Source organism: Myotis lucifugus, unplaced genomic scaffold (assembly GCF_000147115.1).
Source record: "Myotis lucifugus unplaced genomic scaffold, Myoluc2.0 scaffold_605, whole genome shotgun sequence".
In the NCBI taxonomy this organism is placed as follows: Eukaryota; Metazoa; Chordata; class Mammalia; order Chiroptera; family Vespertilionidae; genus Myotis; species Myotis lucifugus.
The window spans coordinates 293,734-303,906 of record NW_005871653.1 but is presented as its reverse complement, the minus strand read 5'-3'; the positions used below and the strand labels follow the sequence as shown (position 1 = coordinate 303,906).

Here is a 10,173-nt window from a genome sequence, read left to right as displayed (position 1 = left end):
GGCATGTACCTTGGTTGCGGGCACATCCCCAGTGGGAGATGTGCGTGAGGCAGCTGACCGATGTTTCTCTCTCATCGATGTTTCTAGCTCTCTGTCTCTCTCCCTTCCTCTCTGTAAAAAATCAATAAAATATATTTTAAAAAAAATACATGCAACATTGCCCTAACCGGTTTGGCTCAGTGGATAGAGCATCGGCCTGCGGACTGAAGGGTCCCAGGTTCGATTCCAGTCAAGGGCATGTACCTTGGTTGCGGGCACATCCCCAGTAGGGGGTGTGCAGGAGGTAGCTGATCGATGTTTCTCTCTCATCGATGTTTCTAACTCCCTGTCCCTCTCCCTTCCTCTCTGTAAAAAATCAATGAAATATAAAAAAAAAATTTTTAAAAATACATGCAACATGAATAAACATTCCTAATTTATAAAAGTGCCCGATTTTCAGAAAACACATAATAAACCCATTTGAGTGGTTGGGAAGGAATGAGAGAAGGGATAGGAAATGAAGGGAAACGAGGGAGAGGGCCTTGCAAGGATGATAAGGAGGGCGCGCCCTGAACCAACACATGCTGTTTCCAGAATGATTTCCTCTCCGGTAATTTCCTATCCCAGTGCCCAAAAGTCAAAAAGGAAGTCAAGGCCAGAGTAGTCTGTCACTGTGAATAGCAATTAGATTTACCACAGGGCAAAACTGCCCGCTGTCACCGCCCCCCCCCCCCAACTCCCCAGCAACCTCGACTAGCTAGCAGTCCTAGTTAAAACCTCCCTGCCTCCTGCCTGGGGCCGTGATGTGATAGAAAGAACACAGGCTCCAAAGCCACACAGAACTGGCTCCAATACTGGTTCTATTCCGATGACCTTCATCTCTCTAAACCTCAGTAACCTCTTCTAAAAATGGGGCTACACTTGCCTACCTCAAGGAGCTGTGGGAACATTAGCTAAAATAACCACCACCAGGTGCCTGACTCAGAACACCAGCTTCCCTCCACTGCCCCGGGGCTCTGGGCCCAAGGCAGACAGCACAGAGCTGAGAGGAGCCACGTATACACAGCAGGACATCTGGGTTCCAGTCCCAGCTCTGTAGCTGACTGGCCATGGCTCTCGCTTCCCCTGTCAAGGCCTCAATAAACCCAGGCAGAGATCTCTCAACTCCTTCCAGTGGGAGGGGCTGCAAGCCTCTGAAAGGCAGCGGCAGCCACGGAGTCACATCCTTTCCATGACTTGAATTTCCAACTTCACATGACCCGACCCGCTGTAAGACTCCCAGGGAAACAAGAGGATGGGGTGGGGGGCGGAAATCATACATTTTGTATGTATACTATACTTCAATAAGAAGCTTAAAACATGTACAAACTAGGTCAGCCTCATTTACCACACATTTAAAACTGCTGCCAGTTTTTATTATTTCAGTGAACCAGTGCCCATGACTGTTGTATCACTAAGTAAAGGGAACTGAAGCACCTCACATGTGCCTCACAGCTGCAGAGCATCCTGATGTGCAAACCCCTCCTGCGCATCCATCTCAAGAGCTCAGCTCTCAGAGGAAGCCAGCGCAAGACTCACTGCCCCGTTTCACAGCTGAGGAGAAAGGACCGAGCGCGGAGCAGGCACACAGGCGGGAACCGCGTTCACACTGGAAACCAGCTCTCTCGCTCCTAGTTCTCACTTTTCTAATTAAAGCAAAGGCAAAACTTTCTTTACACAAAACCAAACCCTTCTATGGCCTAACTTCATAGGACTCTTTTTGTCTTATTCACGGCTGCTGACCGTCTAGTCCAAGTGACTAGGCGGGGTCCTTCCCAGGTAAACAAAAAGCTCGTTCCATCCGGTGGTGGGCAGGGTGTTACAGCTGCTCCCAGCTGAGCATGTCCAGCACACAGGCCGCAAGAGATGTCAGAGGCATCAATGTCTGCCCCAACGCTCCAGGGAAAGAGGTATTTGGGGTCCTTGATTATTATATAAATTCAACTTAACCCATATTGCAATACCATATTCACACACCATCATTTACTTAGTTTATGGGCCTTATAACAAAATTGTATCCTTTAACTGAAAATTATATTTTGCGTCTCAATTTTGGGGGAGAGAGACAGAATTAAACATTAGCTCCACCTACATGCAGCTTGCAGCTGGTCTCCTCAAGAGCCAAGTACAGGAAGTTAAAGCCACAGGGGTTTCAGCAGAAAGGCCAACAGCCAGGCAGATGGGCTTTGAAGAGGATTTCTCCAGTGACAAGCCAGGTCAGTATCAGAAGGTCAGCAGCTCTCCCAGCCCAGCTCTGAGCTGAGGCTTCCGTACGAGGTGGTGACTCGTGCTCTCGGCCTCGTCTGCTCTCAAGAACAAAGAGCCCCTGACTGGGACCAGTGTGTTCACTTGGAGTGCTGCACTGTGATCTCTTCGCTATGGAAACGCTCAGCTTATATACATCTTATTTTGCTTGTATATTATTGAAATCTCTGAATTTAACTTTTAAGCAAAACGATGGGAAGTGAGCAAACACCAAGGCATGCAAAGCTCCTGCAGGGTCCTACGTTTCAGGGAAGATGCCCTTTGAAGAGAACAAAATGGCCGGTGCCAATCCTGCCCAGGTGCAGAAGCCAGCAAAGGAGAAATTGTACAAATACCAACCCACTCGAAGCTGAAGGACTTAAGGAAGTAGTATTTTACCGTCGTTTTCGAAGAATGTGAATCCAGATGGTCCCAGAAAGGAAAAAGAAAAAGGCCATAGAAATGTATAACTTAGGGAGAGGGATTTCTCCTGCAGAGAGGTAGCTGTCAGGATTCTTCTCCGTGATCTCAATCTGAAACCAACATGAAATTTATTTTTACTTTTCAGGAACAGATCATTTCACATCCAGCACTTTGTAATCTTAGCTGTTTAACTTAAGCTTAAGAGTGAATACCAGCAGAGAACAAACACATTCTTAGTGCACTGGCTGAAATGTAAACACACCCAATTGCTTTATAGTCCTTGTTTATGAATCCTCTGCTAAAGTTCCTGCCCACTGGCCACACTTTCCTTTTACTTTGCTTAAGTGGTCTTAAGATCTATTCTTATAGAGAAACTAGAGGCCCAGTGCACAAAATTCACTGAGGGGATGTCCCTCAGTCTGGCCTGCGCCCTCTCGCAATCTGCTCAGGTAGGGTCCCTAGGCCTGGCTGGCAATCAGGGCCTATCGGGGCTTTCCATCTCCTGGCTGCTGGCAACTGGCCCCGCCCCCACCACTGCTTGTCACCTGTGCAGCGCTGCATACTGCTCCCCCACCCCCCGCCACCAGTCGCCTCCCTCTGCGGGCGACAAGCATGGGATGCGATTGTTCGGCTGGCCTGGGCCTCCCTCTGTGGGGCGGTCGATCTCGGGGCCCCCAGATCGATTGCCCCGCAGAGGGAAGTCCCGCCCACCTGCCACAGTGCCACCGGCTGGGTAGCCTGGGCCTCCCTCTTTGGGGCGATCAATTGCGGAGCCTCCCATCGATCGCCCCACAGAGGGTGGCCTGGGCCTCACTCTGCGGGGCGATCGTGGGGCAATCGTGGGGCCCCCCCGACCAATCACATCGCACCCGCCTTGGCTGGCCTAGTGCAGCGTGTCATACATAGCGTGGTTGTCCGGAAGGTCATTCAGATGGTCGTTCTGCTGTTTGGTTGATTTGCATACTAGGCTTTTATTATTATAGATAAATGTCTTCCATTTTACACGGATGACAAAACTCATGTGGAACAGTTTCCATATGGTACTCACATCAAGGCTGAATGAAAACTTGTCATTAGACTGCATTTTAGGTCCAGTGCATTTATGCAAATAAAGACTGTAGAGGCCTTCCTGCTCATTGGTGCTGATGTTAAAGAAAAACTGAAAGTGAAGGAGAAAAAAATTAAAGGGTACCCAAATCCTCAGCTAAATTTTTAAGTCTTAGAAAGAAATCATGAATACTATGAACAGAAAAAAAGATAGACTACTTCAAGAAATCAAATTCTCCCAGAGCAGAATTTAAAGATGTTTTCTTGTTCTATGATTCCCTCCCAAAGTTGTTACAGCAACTTTCAAGCTAACAGAAAAGTTGACAGAATTATACAGCAAATACCTATATACCCACTACCTAGATTCCACAATGAACGTTTTACTATCCTTGCATTATCACACATCTATCCATTGGTGATGGATTTTGGCAGAAGTCTTCCGAGGCAACCTTAGAAGATGCAGTTATCTAGTTTTCAAGCCAACGTATTATTTTGCTCTTTAGGTAAAAATACTCCTGACAACTGAAGGAGATTCATTTAATACTTGACAAGGTAAGGAACCAATATTCCATCCTGTCCGATGTGGCTCAGTTGGCTGGGCGTCATCCCATGCACTGAAGGGTTGCCAGTTCGATTCCCGGTCAGGGCACATGCCAGGGTTGTGGGCTCAATTCTGGGTAGGGAATATATAGGAGGCAGCCGGTAATGTTTTACTTTCACACTGATGTTTCTGTCCCTGTTCATTCTGCTCTCTCTAAAAACCAATTACAAATCCTTTAAAAAAAAAAAAACAATTTTCCCTCATTAAAATTTACACCTGTGATTTTAAGCAACAGTAATAAATGCTACATTTTCTATATTCAGACATGTTTTTCTTATATTTCATGTGTCCAAATGAAGTTTAATGTAAATTAAAAGAAATCATACATGTACGTAAGATCATAGAAGCAACTCCTGAGTCTATCCTAGAGAATTTTTCTGTAAGCCTAAATCATGTGGCTTAGGGCTACATATACAGATGGTAAACTATAAAGAAAGGTGAGGACATGATTATAACATTTTCTTCACGATCGGGGTTACTCTAGAGTTGGGAAGGATATGGAGTTTGTGAGGTACTAACATGATTCCATCTCTTGTCCCAGTGATGGTTACAACGGTGATTACTTACAACTATTTGTATTCATCACCAATATAGGTACTAACACTCTTCTGTATATATACTACACCTTACAATTTAAAAGGCGGGGAGGAAAAAGAGACACCTGAGAAGAAGCTGGAAATAAAAGGCCAAGAATATTCAAGTTGAAATTGTTAAACCATGTCCCAAACTCATCCTTGTAAACGTCAGACGTGTATTTTAGTCCACACAAGGTAGCCAGAATAGAAAATGTTTCTAAACATATTAACTTCCTAGTTCTCAAAGACTCAGATGAAGTTAAGAAATATTTTTAAAAAATCAATAGAATTATTAAAGATATCAGAGTTGGCACTTGACCCTTAAGGAGAAAACAAAAAAAAGCAAAAATGTAAATTTTAGAGTTGGAATAAGCTCCGACAGTCCCTTTGGGGATAAACGATCATCCTTGTTCTGTGGATGGAGCAGAAAGGCTCAGGTGACTTCACTGTGCAAAATGGGGAGAACACTGGGTAGGAGAACAGGAAGGAGTCACCTACGACTCCTTTGCAAGGAGAGGGCAAGCAGCCCGGAACTGCCTGTTTTACGCATCCCAGGGACCCTATGAACTGGCCATTTCAACCCATGTTCTCATCAGCAGTGTCCGCTGCTTTGCCCTGACACTCACCTGACACACGCATTAGTAACTGACAATGTATACATCCGATATGCTTTCCTTTTGAATTACTTTTTAAAGGCTTTTTACAAAAACATTCAAAACACTTATTTTATGAACAAGCATTTTAAAGTGAGGGAAAAAAGAGAGAAAAGTACCTTTTGTATTTTCTTAAGGAGGCAGTAAAGCAAAGTGGTTAAACACATGGGCCTTGGAGTCAGAAAAACCTGGGTTTGAGTCCTCCCCTTGGGCAAGTTACTTAACCTCTCTGAGACTCAGTTTCCTCATCTGTAAAAGGGGAATAATAACAGTACCTACTTCATAGAGTTGTTGGGAGGATGAACTGAGATGATAACATAAAAGTATTTAGCACAATGCCTGGCATTCATTCATTCATGTCCATAATTACTGATGGAGAGCCTATGAGAGGCCAGGTCCAAGGTTAGGAATTTCATATACATCAGTAATAAAACAGAAAATCCCTGCCCTTAGGGTTACCTTCTACAGGGAGAGACTGACAAACATAGTAAGTACAGTTACAGCATGTTGGAAACAAGAAGTACGAAGGGAAAAGAACGGAGTGGCTGCATTTAAAACACGGTGACTGGGGAAGCTTTGCTGAGACAGTGGTGTTTGAAAGACTTGAAGGAGAAAGAAATTAATCAAAAGGGTTCCAAGGGACAAGTGTTCCTCCCAGTGGGGACAGTTAAAGCAGAGCCTGAGGCTTCATCTTTCCTAGGAGCAGCAAGGTGGCCGTGTGCCTGGAGCAGAGTTAGCTAGGGGAGGGGAGGGGCAGGGAACAGGAGCCGAGGATAGAAATGACAGCGGCCGACCTGGGTTTGCAGACAAGTGGAAGGACCTGGGCTTTCCCTCTGAGACAGCTGAAAGCTGCTGAGGATTTGGAGGTGACTACTCCACAAGCTCTCAGTTAGCTATTAATACCAATGGCTACTAAACTTAACATATAAAAATTTTTAGATAGGCAATATAAGCCACTGTAAACCAGAACAGAGGATGCAGGGGTGGGGGACTTCCACGGTGATAAAAGCAGAGCGTCTGGCAGAGTGGATTACATGGCCGCCTGCATTTGTCAACACTGAGCTGTGCACTCACTGTAAGCAAATTATACCTCAATTAATGAAAACGGGTTAGGAAAGAGGCAGTGACTTTTACAAAGTAATAATAAAGGTTATTTGCATAGCGCTTTACAGAGCAACCCTATGAGACAGTCCCACCGTTTTTCATTCTTAGATGATTAAAGAGCGAGGAGCCGAAGTGAAGTGCTGTCCAAGGTCACCAGCTAGTAAGCTGGTGCTGAGATCCAGTCCAACCTCCTACCACATACATGGGCTGTGATGCCGCCACAAACACTCACATGCAGTTAATAACGGTGACAGCGTTGCGGGTCACTCAAGGCCTCTGAGTCTCAGTGAACTCATCTAAAATTACAACATCACCCTAAGGGATCACCCATGGTCCTCCTGGAGCACTCGGAATGGGAGACAGCGTAGGATTAGAGGCAGAGTGGGGGGACAGCCAGGCAGAACTGGGTTGGAATCTGGGCCTTATCACTCATATTGGACATTCGTGAAGTTATTCCTTCTTAGAGTCTTACGATTTGCTACGCGGCGGGTGATAATATCCACCCTGTAGGTTTGTTATGGAGAGAGCTACTGTATTCAAGTGACTGATATATAGCATGCTTAATTATTCCTAAATTCAAAATGCTTTTGCTTTTAAAAATTCACTCTTTACATGGTAGAGATCAATCTTTACTCAAGAAGATACGTACCCGAAATGAAAGTGCCCTGCCATTATTACGAACAGAAAAGGATTTCTCTTCCATTGCCTAGAAAGACATAACAACCTGCTTTAGGACACTGGCAGGAAAAGTAAGCTAATAAACATAAACATAAACAGAAAGACTTAAACACGTTTTTCTGAAAACCTACATTTTCCGACCTTTAAAAGCTTCCTAAAAATAACATCCACCATCCTTTCGATGTCTGAAATCCCCTTTCACAGAGAATGTTCGTTCTTCCTCACCCACTGCCTTTACTCAGCTGTCTTCTGCCTCTTCACTAACCCCACTCCTCACCCCGGCCCCAACTTCCTGCTGGAGCACTTCTCTACTATTAAAGCTTCAGCAAGACCTAGGGTGCCAACCCAGGTCACACCCTGACCATCCCTGGACTCCACTCCCGATTGCAAGTGAGTAACAGGTTGCCATTGGTCCAACGGACGAAGTAATGAAAGGAACTACTGACATATGCAACACATGATGAACTGAGAATACTTACGCTGAATGAAAGAACACAAAAGAGCACGCACCGCATAATCCATCTGCGCAGAGTTTTGTGAAACTAATCTACGGGGACAAAGCAGTGGTTGCCAGGGGACAGGGGCATGGCAACGGGGCAGGAAACACTTTTGGGGCGATGGGTAATGTTCACTAACTTTACTGTGGTGATAGCTTCACAGTGTACACGTAAACCGAAACGTATCAAATTGCCATTTTAAATATGGTCCTCCCTCCTGATCTGCAGGGGATACATTCCAAGACCCCCAGGGGATGCCTGCACCTGCAGATAGCACCAAACCCTACATATACTATGTTTATGCTTTTTCTTATACACCCAAACCGATGAGAAAGTTTAATTTATAAAGTAGGCAGTTTCAAAGACAGGTTCATTCTTACTGTAGATCTTAGCAACCTCCCCATGGCTTTTTTTTTTCTTTCCTTTTTAAGTCAAGAATGTTCACCTCTTCACGTAAAGGAAGCTTCTCTTTGGCGTATCTGAACTGCCAGCATCACGACACTAGCACAACGGGGCCAACAGTAAGTGAAATAAGGGTGACCTGAACACCAGCACTGCGACACCGTGACAGTGGATCTCATGAGACAGCTAAGCGACTACGGGCAGGAGCAGCATATGCAGCCAGCTCTGTATTATCTAAGATCCCGCTCTCTGCTCCCAAATATGTACCTTTTACTTCAAACAGGCCAGTGCCCAGCACCTGTTATGCTCATTTCCACTTCCAGTCTTTGCTTATGACAGTCTTCATCCCATTCCATCTCCTCTTCCCCAAACAAATCCAGCAAACTTCAAACCCTGGTGAAACTTCCTTCCAGAGGGTTCTCCAGATAGCTCACTTCCCTCTCCACCCACTAACTGGCCCTTTAGCACTTAAGTGCTGTACAATGCAGCACCCGATTTCACTGTTAAGTTGTTTCAGTGTGCCAACATTATGTCTCCAAACAGAAGGCAGCTCCCTGTACATTAGGCATGTGTATGTATGTGAATGTACCTGTGTATGTGTGTGTTTAAAAAGAGATCCATACATGCACACATATACATATATAAACAAAAAAGTTGAGCACAAATGGGTGCTTAGTTCTTACCTTTGAATCTTCTGTACTTCTTTTAGACTTTCCACTCTCTAGAAGCAGAAACATTGAAAAGGTATTACTGTAGGATTCACCTCATATGTATATCATAGCATCATTTTATGAGACTCTAGCTTGTCTAATATCAAATAATTCAAACAAGCAAAAAAAGGTGAGACCATATGCTATCTTGTGGACTGCCATCTCTCTCTTTTTAAAAAAAAAAAAAGATTTTTTTTTATTGATATTTACAGAAAGAGGAGAGCAGAGGGAGAAGGACAGGGAGAGGAAGAAAAAGAAACATCAATTGCTGCCTCCTGCGTGCCCCTAACAAGGGACAGAGCCCGAAACCCGGGCATGTGCCCTGGCTGGAAATGGAACCAGCAACAATTTGGTGCCCAGGATGACACCTTAACAACAGAGCCACATCGGCCAGGGCTGGACTGCCATCTCTTTAAATCTCAAAATAATTCTTGAGCTGTAGAAGCAGCAAACTGGAACTTATTATGTTATAAATGTATCTAATAAGTGATAATATTCAGTACCAACAGGGAACTCATCTGATAATCTAGTGTATGTTACTGCCAGAGATGCCACATGGCCTGACTTTTCTAACTATCTAGGTAATTATGTTTGAAAACAGGTCACTGTTTGAAATAAATGTATATGAGATCTATTTACATACATGGAAAAATTAACAGCCTAGCAAGAAGTGTTAAGATTGCTAATGGCTTCTTTCATGGAACAAAGAGGGCACCTGGGCCTTATTTTTACTTAAGATACTCTTCATGAGGAAGGCAGAATCCCCAACTCCCTGCAGGAAGGGAGAGGGTTTCAGAAGAAAAAGAAGGAAGAGTACTTCCTGCTCAGGAAATGGTCACTGTGCATGAGGAACCGGGATGAGGGGACGGTGCAGACATTAAACCACACCATCACACAAATGCAGTCTTTCTGCAGGTCTTCTAATTTGGGTTAGAGTTTTGACAAAGTAAAAAAAAAGTGTAAATACAATAAATATTACTAATATTTATTAATAAATAAAATGCAATAAATATTAATTTGCTTTTAAAGACAAACCTGACAGTTAATAAAAGAGGTGGTAAATATAAATTGGTTAGTCAACTTAGGAAAAAAGTGCAACCTAATAACAGCGAACACAAAAACAATGCCCTTCTGCCTTTCACTAACATTCACACACACAGTACTGGCTAGGACATGGTGATATGGGCACTATTCCCACCTGTTTTCTGATAGGAGTAGATA

General features: G+C 44.3%; 1 protein-coding gene across 5 annotated transcripts in view; it reads right to left on the bottom strand.

Moving 5' to 3' along the window:
- GPR107 (G protein-coupled receptor 107) overlaps positions 1 to 10,173 on the bottom strand; it is a 57,363-nt gene that overhangs the window by 33,277 nt on the left and 13,913 nt on the right. For 3 of the 5 annotated variants that reach the window (XR_002826741.1, XM_023745948.1, XM_023745949.1), the window contains exons 6-9: positions 8,926 to 8,963; positions 7,315 to 7,371; positions 3,734 to 3,844; positions 2,662 to 2,795 (exon numbers count right to left, since the gene is read on the bottom strand). Coding sequence is in view for 4 of the 5 variants with exons in the window: in XM_023745948.1 (XP_023601716.1) it covers positions 2,662 to 2,795; positions 3,734 to 3,844; positions 7,315 to 7,371; positions 8,926 to 8,963 (340 nt within the window). In the remaining variant the exon portion in view is untranslated. The remainder of the gene's footprint in view (positions 1 to 2,661; positions 2,796 to 3,733; positions 3,845 to 7,314; positions 7,372 to 8,925; positions 8,964 to 10,173) is intronic. The other 2 variants (XM_023745950.1, XM_023745951.1) reach the window with 1 other exon arrangement.